The 11,682-nt window shown below is 41.0% G+C and overlaps 1 protein-coding gene across 1 annotated transcript; it reads right to left on the reverse strand.

Moving 5' to 3' along the window:
• Positions 1-465: 465 nt before the first annotated feature.
• ipo4 (importin 4) lies at positions 466-10,744 on the reverse strand. The gene is made up of 30 exons (XM_080049752.1): positions 10,370-10,744; positions 9,947-10,033; positions 9,709-9,788; positions 9,548-9,589; positions 9,271-9,400; positions 8,497-8,676; positions 8,269-8,334; positions 8,055-8,156; positions 7,858-7,941; positions 7,339-7,494; positions 7,163-7,216; positions 6,800-6,909; positions 6,533-6,641; positions 6,277-6,406; positions 5,860-5,973; positions 5,342-5,455; positions 5,020-5,143; positions 4,802-4,913; positions 4,584-4,711; positions 4,373-4,450; positions 4,063-4,120; positions 3,325-3,430; positions 2,852-3,045; positions 2,669-2,719; positions 2,441-2,566; positions 2,117-2,343; positions 1,861-1,993; positions 1,613-1,717; positions 1,195-1,264; positions 466-978 (listed from the first exon to the last, which is right to left on the reverse strand). Exons 1-30 carry the CDS (start codon positions 10,433-10,435, stop codon positions 848-850), a joined length of 3,267 nt encoding a protein of 1,088 aa, XP_079905878.1. The 5' UTR covers positions 10,436-10,744; the 3' UTR covers positions 466-847.
• Between the last annotated feature and the right edge of the window lie 938 nt (positions 10,745-11,682).

The raw sequence follows: 11,682 nt of genomic DNA on the forward strand, positions 1-11,682 counted from the left end.
TGTGCCGTCCGTTTCTCTTTCTCCAGTGAGGCAAGGTTGGATTGCTTGATGTTAACTGCATGGCAGCACTTGCCAGCGTTGTTGTATTATTTGACATTTTTGTAGCATTTGTATAAAAAAAAAAAGGGGAAAATTATTTAACAGACTGACCAAGAATAGACGGGTTAGTTCAGGCCAAAGTTCTGTTGCGTGCAGTCACTGGCTGAGCTGCTATAAATACTAACAGAGTGTATTGAGTGAAAAGTAAGTGTTGTTTTTTCAGTGTGGCCTGCCATATTAGCTCAGTTTGTGCAGTTAGCCGGTGAGCTCTGGAGGTTCTCAGTGCAGAATTTCTGCCAGAGTTCACAACACAGTTGCAATTTTGGCCCTTTAAAGAAGCCTTTTATGTAAGCAGCTGATACATCTGAGTAAGGCCATGCTAGCAGAGAAAACAGATCAAACGTTTAAAGTCCAATTACACTGGGGGATGGATGAAAAATTACATTTATCAGGAGATCAAATTCATTGCTTCACACTCAAAGCCAGAAGTCTGTTCAAACAGTGGCAAAAAAAGGGACAATAGCAAGTAATAGTAGCAGTTTACAGGAATAGCAGGGAAACAAAATACAACGGTAACAACACAGGATGGTATCTGTAACTCTTAAAATAATAAAACTTCTCATGCATATAAGAAAATAAATTAAAAGTTAATACTCTGCCGAATGTGATAACTGTATTAGACTGGCTTAAGTGCTGTTTTTAGATCATTTTTGGGGAAGAGTCTCCCTTAACTGTCCCATTTTCCACCTACAGTATAAAAATTTAATTTCATTGTTTTGGCTGGCTTGAGTGGAAGGATGTGTGTGGGCTACGAGGCGGTGATGGCCGCACTAAGTATGGCCTGCTGCTCTCTGGGAAGCGAGGTCACAGCTGCTTGGAATTCTGCAGAGTGGTGCTGGGCAAATCCTTTCATCAGCATGGCCGACGTGTTCTGGGTGTCTGTGGAGGGACGAGAAAAGAAGAGTTTAGGGATGATGTCACGACAGAATGCTGATGAGTGTGTGTGCGTGGACTCTGGGGTCTCAATGAGGGGAAGCCAAGTTTTTCTTTGTTTTTCAATAGCTTTAGATGCACAAATAAAGAAATTGAGTATACAGTTCAGTTTAAGTTGGTGACTGTTTCAATGCTATCGAGAAAAAACAAAGAAGTCTTCACCTTCATCAACGTTCTTATTGCCGATGACATTACTGGAAGCAGCAACTATGGGCTTCATTAGGTTCACAACCTGGAAGGGGGAAAAAGATTTAAAAAAATATTGTAACAATGTCTAAGAAAACACACATTTCAGGACTTTTTCATTAAATGTTTGTTAAAACTGATTGTTCTGAATCAAATGTCTAGGTTTGTGCGCCCTGTTATCACCCATCAGTTGAAATAGCTGTTTGCATGCAGAATGTCTTGTAATAATATTGTACAAAACAAAAAGTAATAAAAAATTATTCAAGGAATAGCCTGTTTGTGGTCCATATACAAAGCACATGTGGGCTCCAGTTGCTGCTCTAGCATATAATGTGTGGACTTATTAAGTACACAGGGATCGTAATAGAAGCTGTGGATGGTGTTTGTTCTGTACCATAGCAGGACTGTGTGTGTAGAGCAGAGCCAGGCAGTTGAACACGGTCTTGTTCTCCTCCATGTCCTCTTTGAGAGGAAGATGAGACACGAGAGCAGGCACCACCTGTAAGGGAGCACACAATGAGAAATGCCTCAAGTACCAACACATTCAATTCTGTTACTCCAGCTAGTAGTGAGTTATAGCTTGTGAAAATGTGATGTCAGTGGCTAAAATAAACACTATCTTAGTTGGAGCTATAAATATACCTGCTCCAGAGGGACAGCCTCCACATTGCTCATGATCATCCTGCAGAGGGCAGCACACAGGTTGTCAATCACCCTGAGGTCTTTCTCTTTGGACAGCATGTTGGAAAACACAGACAGCATCATGGGATAGTCTCTGGAAAGCGTTTCATTAAGGAACAACTGCATGTGAGGTTATCTCTTTATAATTCTATAATTCATGCATTAAAACAGATCCAAACTTGCAAAAACACACACACACACAAAGTGAGAAGGATACGCTACAACGATGGGTCCAGCTGCCTGGGCGAGACATCCCAGTCCAAATACGCTGTTATTGCGGACCTCGGGATCGCTGTCCCTCACCCCAGCTACCAGCACGGGCAGCAAACGGTTGGCCAGTCGACCTGCCACTGCCCGGCCCCCGGACACGCTCACCAGAGCCTGCAGGACCTCTCCAATTGTCCCCACAGAGAAGGAGCGATCCGCAACCGTGCATGTGGATTTCTTTTTAAGGAGGAGAAAGAATGAATAGTGTTTTACTAAACAAAAGTGTTGTTCAGTTCTGTTGACTTCCTCCTCCTGTCAGTAGGGTCAAACTTACGGCTTTGCTCATGATGAGAGGCAGCAGGTCGTTGAGGAAAGGGGCGAAGGAGTCTGCGGGCACAGAGGAGGCCACCAGGGGAATTCCCTCCCCGGCAAACTCCTGGAGCATGGCATCATACTCGGCCTGAATCAAAGCACATTAACACAGAGTTACTTACCGGACAGTGATGCAATTCTTGAAATGTATACTTTCTGCAGTGTGATGGATTTTTTTTTTCAGTTCAACCTGTTGTTCTTCATCATCGGCTTCATCACCGCCACCGTCCTGACACACAGTCTAAACAGACAGAGAGAAAAACATTGTTGTCGAGTTACTAAGAACCTAGGAAATATAATTTATGCTAAATGATCGTCCAATTAGTAACATTAGCTTAAACAAATCTCCCCATGAGTCTAGTTTTCTTCACACCTTTTTCTTGAGCACATCGCGGATGACATGGCTGATGTCCTTCAGGCGTGAAGGGTTTTTGAAAACCTCCTCCTTGCAGGACTTGATGACGTTGTTCATGGACTCCAGGACGCCCATCACAACCTGGCGCTCGTGGTCTGTTCGCACCGCTTCCGAAAAGCATGGAAGCACCACATCCAGCAACTTCAGCAGGGCTGAGGAAAGGATACCAGATGCACAGGGATGAGGAGGAACAAAGATCAAAACATTAGCTTACGGCAACTGCTTTGATGCCTGTTCGACGCAGTCTGAAGAATATTAAGTTGCTGTACAATGGTATATATTCTTACAGTATATCTGCTTAGAGCCTACAGCCATTTTTTTTTCTCCCTTGATGATGTACCTTTAAAATCCCCACTACAGCAGAGAGCAGCACCACACATTGCTGTATTTCATAAAAAATAATATCAGTAGCGTAGAGCTCCAGGCTTTACCCTGGTGGTTGGCCTCAGTGGGATTCTCCTTCCACACTAGGTGCTGGGCTCGGCAGAACTGGCCCATAGCTCCAAATGCAGCCCTGCGCACGTCCTCGTGGGGAAACTGGGGAGAGGGGGGATACAAAACAGCATCAAATTACAGAACAACTGTTAGTGTTGCATAGAGTAAATATAACCCCCCCCCCCACACACACACAGAAAATGACAGACTCTTTTGGATTAATGGGGTCATGTGTAAAGTGACCAAGCACCTGCCATTTACTGGGTCAAACTTAAAAAAAAAATATTATTTTTTATGTCAACTCATTCACACACCTGGTGCAAATTAAAATATATTTAAATTAAAATTTTATGAATTCAACTCAACAGATTTATTTTATTTCATTAAGAACAAGTTCTTATTAACAATTGTGGCCTGATAAAGAAGAGGGCAGTCCATGTGCCAAAACATAGAATGAACATCTGTGCCCAAAATGTTTTCTTTTAGGTAGAATTTCTTTGTAATGGCAAAGACGCAAGACTAAAATTCCCAATTAATGAATTTTAGGTTAGTGAAAGTGTACCGGATACCTTTTAAATGACTAATGTTGGGAGTTCAAGACTTGCATTATCAATCTAAAAGACACAAACCCACAGAGACATAATATATGCACAAATCCACACCCCGGAGTGCACTTCACAGTCCATTAGACACACAAGGATGACTGGGCCGAGCAGCCAGCCACAGTGACTTACATCTCTCATTTCGTAAACCTGCTGGAAGCTGGACTCCAGGAAGGGCTGGAAGGCAGCACTGTCGGAGGAAGCCACAGCAATACGAGTTAAAACATACACACGTACTCACAGCAGAAATGTTAGTATAAAACAGGCTTTAGAACATATCTGAAAATAAACTATTTATCGTCACTACCTAAAACATTTGAATTTGGGACATAACTGCACATATACCGGTATAACTAGTCTAGATCAGAGTCAGACTGGAGTACATTTATGGGAACAGTTATATACATGTCAAGACTGGATCTTTTGTAAATATCCATGTTACCCAGTGCTGAAGGCAATCTCTCCCAGTGCATCGCAGGCATCCTCCTTCTCGTCGATGTAGGCATTTTCCACACTGAACCTGAGAAACGCACATGAGAGTGAGAGCAGTCCTGTGTGTGTGTGTGTGTGTGTGTGTGTGTGTGTGTGTGTGTGTGTGTGTGTGTGTGTGTGTGTGTGTGTGTGTGTGTCGGTGTGTGTGTGTGACCCCCTACCCTGCAACATCGTGGAGGTCCGTCTCAGCGTCATCATCCAGAAATTCCTCAGTGTCTTTTGCTCCTTGGTGTTCATCATCATCGTCATCATCCAGCAAAACAAAGGTCTTGTCTTCCTCAATGTGTGCCTGATGGAGGAGAATTGTTTGTAGTGCCGTATTATTATTTATATCATGGATAGAGTGTCGGTTTCAGAGTGTTGTTGGGAAGCTTTATACCGTGATGCCTTCATTGGACTTGAGGGCGAGCAGCATGACAGTTGTAATTGCAGTGAGGTGAGGAATCAGGCATTCTGGGCTGATAGTGGATACAGAAGAGTATAAACCGTACCTAAAAGGAGAGGTGAAATTAAGGTTAAAGATAAAGGGTTTTTGCAGTGGATAAAAAATAAAATAAAAAAGAATCTATACATTGACACACACAGTAAGTTACATACGTGCAGCGTCTCAAGTCAGGGTCATCAATGGTGTCAGTGAGGTTGAGGCCCAGCCGAACACACTCTGCAGCAAGAGGACTGAAGACATCTTTGCCGATGGTACGGGCAAGCACAGAGAGAGTATCTAACGGTGTAAAGAAAACACATGATCAACAGCCATTTACTCACTGATGATGTTTAGTTTGTTGTTAAGTGAGCTGCCTCACAAATTAGAAAGAGAATTAAATCCATAAAACTGTCTTTACGGCAAGATGCCTTGTTCTAAATGTACAAACATCACAACTTCTTCCGATTTCTTTTAAATTAGCTGGAGTTTACCTACCCAGGGACTGAGTTTGCAGAGACCTCATTTCCTCTGTGGTGGCTGTCAGGAAGCCCTTCAGGCTTTCAATAACTGGAGGGAAGTAAGGAACCAACAGCTCCTTGGCAGCATTTGCTGATAAGAGAGAGATTCACAATGGGTACTGTAGTCACTTCATTTCAAAAGCAGTAAAAAAAAGACCAAGTGTCTTCAGGTTGACACTACAAAAAAAACATAGATGAAGGTTTGTCATTTTCCCAAATTCAAGCACCAAAAGAACACCAAAGTAGCTTAAGCCTAAACTTAAGCTGCAATCGAAAGTGAGAAATATAATATTTAAAATGATATATGCATTTCCATGTGCAGGTCTTTTTTTTTTTTTTGCTTTTATTTTAGTGGTTTTATGTTTTTTTTTTTTACATATGGACAAAAAAAAACAGAATAAGTAAACATACAATACATACACAACACCCAACCCCCTCTCCCCTCCCCCTCCCCCTATGTGCAGGTCTTTTGAAACTTTTTGGGCAGTTTCTTACCTATGGCACCGATAGCGGACACAGCAAGCTCTTTTATCTTGAGGTTTTCTGTGTTGCTGAGGGCGGACAACATAGTTTCCATCAGGGTGGGCAGGTAAGGTTCAATATCTGCTCCTATTTAGAAGAAAAAGGGAGAATAAGTATGTAGACCCTGTTACAAAAACTTTGATGAATATGAATAAAATAAGACATCTGGTAAAATGTATGATAAAACCAAATCAGCTGAATAACTTTTAATAAAACACAAGTTTGGATGAATTTGATTTGTAGTTTGTTGATATGTTTTTTTACTGGTTGATTGGTAAGTTTGAGTCATTTTAAATTAATGTCAGGAATGTTTTGTATTTCCTATTGCAGTGGGCATGGTGTGAAGGTTCTGATGTGTTGGTCATTATATGAACCTTTTTTTCAGCTTACCTAGGTTCTCCATGAAGTTCTCTAGGGCATAAAAGGCCTTAGTAACATGGCCGACCTTTGTCTGATTCAAGGACGAGAGGTAGCCCAGCAGCAAAGGCATCAACTCTGCACAGTACTTGCTCACTTCAGGCTGGGAAGAAAAGGTGGAAATAGACAAATCCTTTCAGAAAGATATTTTTTTTTACTACAATAACAAAAAAATATATAGTTTCCTGTAAAAACTACTAAGCAGGCAGTGATGGGTGTGTTCACTCACCTGTAAAAATTCAGAGAACTGTCCCAGGGCAAAAAGGCTGGCACTGCGCACCACCTGATTACTGTCAGACAGACTCCGGCACACTGTCTGCAGCATTGATGGCAGCATCCTAACACAGATTCAATGAAGATGTGAATATACTTAAATAATGATCATTGTTTTTCATCAGCCAACACACCACCCCTCACAAAGAATGTGGGTTCTCAGGAAAAAAATACATTAATTAGAAAACATATATGGAACTTTTTCCATGTCAACCGCACGTACTTGGTGCGTATGTGGTCAGCACATCCTTCAGCCAGCACGGCAAGACACATGAGACCCCCCTTCCTCTGATATGGGTTTTCACTGGCAAGACAGGCCTGAGTGAGGGGCATCTAAAACACAAGAGGACAAGAGGAAGATACCCAAGGCTCTTATCTAATAATTAAAAACTGCATTAAGTGACATTCTTTAGCTTTCGGTTAGCTTTTTTAAATATTAAAGGAACGCCCAGAGACATTATACTCAACAAAAAATCTCAATGGAGTTCAAAAATTCATCAAATCCTAGAACATAAAGCTGAAAAAAGAAATGTAATCTTAACATAACAGACCTGTTATCGCTCACATCAACACCTAAACAACTTACCAGATGTTGAAACAGCTTTTCTGGAGGCATATGGAGTGCCATAGTGTCAATAATCTGGAATTAAAACAGAAGACGATTCATCAAGTTAATTATTCCTTGAAACTCCAAAGTAAATTGGCTAAAGAAGAGTTTGTATTGTTTACAAAAGAGAAGAAGAGATTGTGAGATTTGCTCACCTGTGCAGCACAGTGCTTGGGATTATCATTGTCTGTGCCGTCTACGATGTCATCCTCCTCATCCTCTGGGTCCTCCTCACCAGGTGGGGGGTTTGCAACCAGCACAGGGAATATGGCCTGCAGGATGGGGCTGATCAGCTTCTGCTTCATCACCGTCTACAAAGTTAAGTTAAAAGATCAGGAATTAGTTTTTTGTTTAAGTAAATACAATGTGACTAAGTGTAGAATTTTGTTTCTGGTGAGACTAGATGAGACTGCTTTAAACTAGCCAGAAAAGCAAAGTATAAATATTCTGCCCTTTGTTTTCATGCAATCACACATGTACATAGAAGTATTGCCAAGGAGAATTATTATTTCAAGTATACTCAATGTATTCTATATGTGCCTCTGAAAGCCACTGTACACTACCAGTAATAAAACAAAGAGCATCAGAATTAGTATTCTCCCAAATTTCTGTTTTCTCAAACTTATGGAAGGTTGTTAACCAGATTTCCCAAAAGAGCTGATTGATGACTTTACCTTGCTCTTCAACTTGATGAGAAAAGCAATACAAGAGAGTGCTCTCACTCGCACAGAGTCGCACAGCGTAGCGTCACTGCCCACCTGACACACACACACATTGAAAACAAACAGTATTTTTCAGTTCAGAAATGAAAATGAAATTCAAAATGAAGAACCTGAGAGTAAAGCCAGAGTTCAGAAATTCAGTTTCCTACCTCCACCCAGAAGCGGATCATGTCAGCAATATGAGGGACGATGATCGACACCTCACTCTCCATGAGCTCATTGAACACCTCCATGGCCTCGCTGGCTTTTTCCTGTGCAGAAACAGACAAAGCCAAGGACAATTTAACGGGTTTGATTGACCCTCAAATACATTTAACTGGCAACAGCAAAGGGAATAAATGTATTTAAAAAAATTAAATGTACCTGATCAGCCTTGATGAGGTGTTTCAGAGCGACAATCAGACTCGGGATGATGGAACGCATCTGATTCTGTAGAGCAGCAAAACGTCACTTCAGTTTCTTGGACACTTATATTTTAGACACAATTTACACCCAGGATGACTACAGCTTGTTGTTTCCAAAGTCTGTGTGTACTATTTGAAACTCTGTTCCTGCCCAATGTCAAGGGTTCAAACAGTAACACTTCCTTACCATCTCTTCTGAGCCAGTGTATGCAGTTATGGCAGTGAGGGTGAGGATGCAGTAGTACAGGGCTGTTGGGTTGTCGTGGTCCTGCAGCACAGTGCTAAACAGCTGAAGCAGCTGGCAGTAGTGAGGCTTGAAAGGCTCGGGGTTGGATTCCATCACCTTATTCAGCAGCAGGAGGCCAATCTGTTAGGACAGAAGAGCATTACTACTCAAAGGCTGTTATCAACTGTCTGATATCATGCAATACAATATGACAGGAGACTGAATTATTGAACCTCACACATAAAATATACTAGAAATTTTAAATGAAAAATAATAATTGACCCTTTGCTAAGCCCCTGACATGCAGCTAGCCAATCACAGCGCAGCATATGACAGGCTACGACAGATGTCCGACACTTTCTTGGCAACGCACGATAGACTCCTATGGAAAACCGTTTTTATTTTCTTACTTTTCTAGCTTTCTAACTTGATTTATGTAGGGTCTGGCGATGAGCAATAGACCTTCCCAACTCAAGGGGAGGCACTAACACTACGCATGCATTTTAAAGTCTGTTTAAAGAGTTTTGCCTTTGTGAATGTGAACCATCTAAAAAAACTAAACAATGTATCTGCTCTGTGAACACGACCTAAATGTGGCTGTAGATTAGAAATTAATCCAGAGATGTACTTCTATCATTTTGAGGTCCTGCAGCATAAATACAGTTAACTGTAAAATGAGTAAATAACTCAAAGTAAATAATATCTATATTCTCAGATATTAAGTGAGTGTTGTACCTGTCTGTCATGAGGGTTGCTGCTCTTGGTGGATTCATTGAGAAGCTGCAGCAGGGCCGGCCAGCGGTCTGGGGTCTCATGTTTAACCATCACTGCGCACAGCTGGGACAGTGAGTGCTGCACTGTGTGCCTGCAAAATAGAGAAGCTCATTCATACATGATAATTCACAAGTGTGTACAGCTATACAATTTGAGGTAACTTTAATCAGCGTCAGATAAATAAATCTGAGTAAATAAAGACACAGTAAGTTGTCATTGTATTTACTGAATAGCTTACTCTGTTTCCTGCATGAAGGCCTGCAACACCACTGCCTTCAGGCTGTAAGAATAAAAGGCAAACAAACACAATTATAACTCATTTTCAACTTCAGTTACACTATAGCAACTGGGTGAAATGTTATGATAGTGTGAGATTGAAAAACAAAACACTTAACTAACCTCTCTCTGTCATTAGGGTTAATCTTCTTCCAGTGTTTCTTCACTCTCATCCTCAGCATCACTGCAGCTGACTGGCGAATCTAAGAGGTAAAATCAGGAAAATTATTTTAAGTAGGTAACAGATGTCAGCAGACAGGGACAAGAGCTGACACCCATGACTCAGTCTCTCTCACATGGAAATGAAACTTGGATGCCACAGGATTAACTGCTCACTCACACACACACACATGAACAATACCTGAGGATTTTGGGAGCTGCTCATGACAGCACACAGGGCTGGGATAATGGCTGGATCTTTGAAAGCCTGTTTCAGCTGGACTGTAGCCTACAGGGAGACAAAAGAGATCATCCTCACTTGGCTGACAGCCACAACTTTATTGTAGAAATCACATTACACCAACAGATTTTACCATGTGAAGCCAAATGACAAACCAAACCTTGGCTTTCCTTATTTTTAAACCAAATTAAACTAAGCCAATTAAATAACAGAAGTTACGACATTGGAGCTAACACCAAAGTGCTATAAATCATGTCCGATTATTTGACAGTTAGCGTCCGTTACCAGACGTTAATTTAGCTAACTAACTGTCAACCGTTAGTTAACAAACTTGTTGTCCGTCTAACAAACTAATGCTAACTTGACAAAGTGGCGTTCATTTACCTGCTGAATAACAGCATTGTCCGGCTGTGTCAGCTGTGAAAGGATTTGCTCAAGTTGCTCAGTCATCTTGACAGCTCGGTTGATGTGACCGTTACCGTGAATATTTCTAATAAACCTGGCTAGATGAACCAGTTAGATTTTCGTCGGCGTGGATACCGGCGTTGTCCCAATTATGCTACACCTGTCAAATATGTAAACAACGCCCCTGTGGGCAGGTCAAATCGCTAGCTACCGAGTTTTCCGTAAGAATGAACTTTTTAAAAGATCGTCGGATACGTGTGTGAAGTTATCGATCCAAAGGGGCGAGGCAGTTTGACTGATTCGAACCTCCAGCTGGGGGTTTGGTCCGTTACTGCTTCAACTGCCAGCACGCGGGGCAGAACGGCAGAACCGGCAAGAGTTCCATGTGAGTTTAATTAAAGGGACCCTCAATGCTTTGAGCCTGATAGAAAGAAACAGCGCCCCAAATGCAGGGGAGGGCATGGCAAAACAATGTGTACACTAGTTCAAATGTATGCTGTACTCAGTAGTTCAAAAAACATTTAAAAAGGGAAATATTGCAAATTTTTATTCCACCACACGCATCTGACAGCTATATTTTAATTGCTGCCACTCTTCACCACTGTGTAAATGTTTCAATTGTTTTTCTCTTCACCTGTTGTTGTGTATTTGATGTATTTGCATTGAATATTGTTTATGTAGTGTTGTTTTTCCTTTGAATTTGTTTGATCTCGACGTCATTGTAAATGAGGGTCACCCCTCAATTGGTCTCTCGAGGATAAATAAAAGTTAAATAAAATAAAAATAAATAAATATTTACCAGCCGCTTTGCAGTTTTCACATAGGCTACATAAAATACAATTAGTTGCTTGGATCTTATTCTTCGGTACACCCGGCCTAAAATAATTAAGCCAAATACAAAAGTCCTGCAATAAACTATTTGAAACTACAAATTTTACATTGTCTTTAGGTGAATAGATTATAATTATTATCATTAAAGATTATTCTGTTGATTATATATTCGAAATAACCAATGCATCATTTGATTTCCAAGCTGTAAACACATAGCATCAAATCCTCATATATGTGAAGCTAGAACTCAAGAATAAAGGCCATTTGGATTACAGCGCGTTGGTTACATAGCTTGTTCATCAGAAAGCATTTAATTTTATTTTCTATTTTCATTTGTCAAATCTGCCACAGGTGTCATGATCAAATATGTGTTTAGGTTATGTGTTCATGGAAAAATATACCAGCCTTAAGACCAGTATTGGTATGTGTGTAATGATCATCTTAACAATATGATTTAACTA

This window comes from Ammodytes marinus, assembly GCF_949987685.1.
Source record: "Ammodytes marinus genome assembly, chromosome: 21".
Classification (NCBI taxonomy): domain Eukaryota; kingdom Metazoa; phylum Chordata; class Actinopteri; order Uranoscopiformes; family Ammodytidae; genus Ammodytes; species Ammodytes marinus.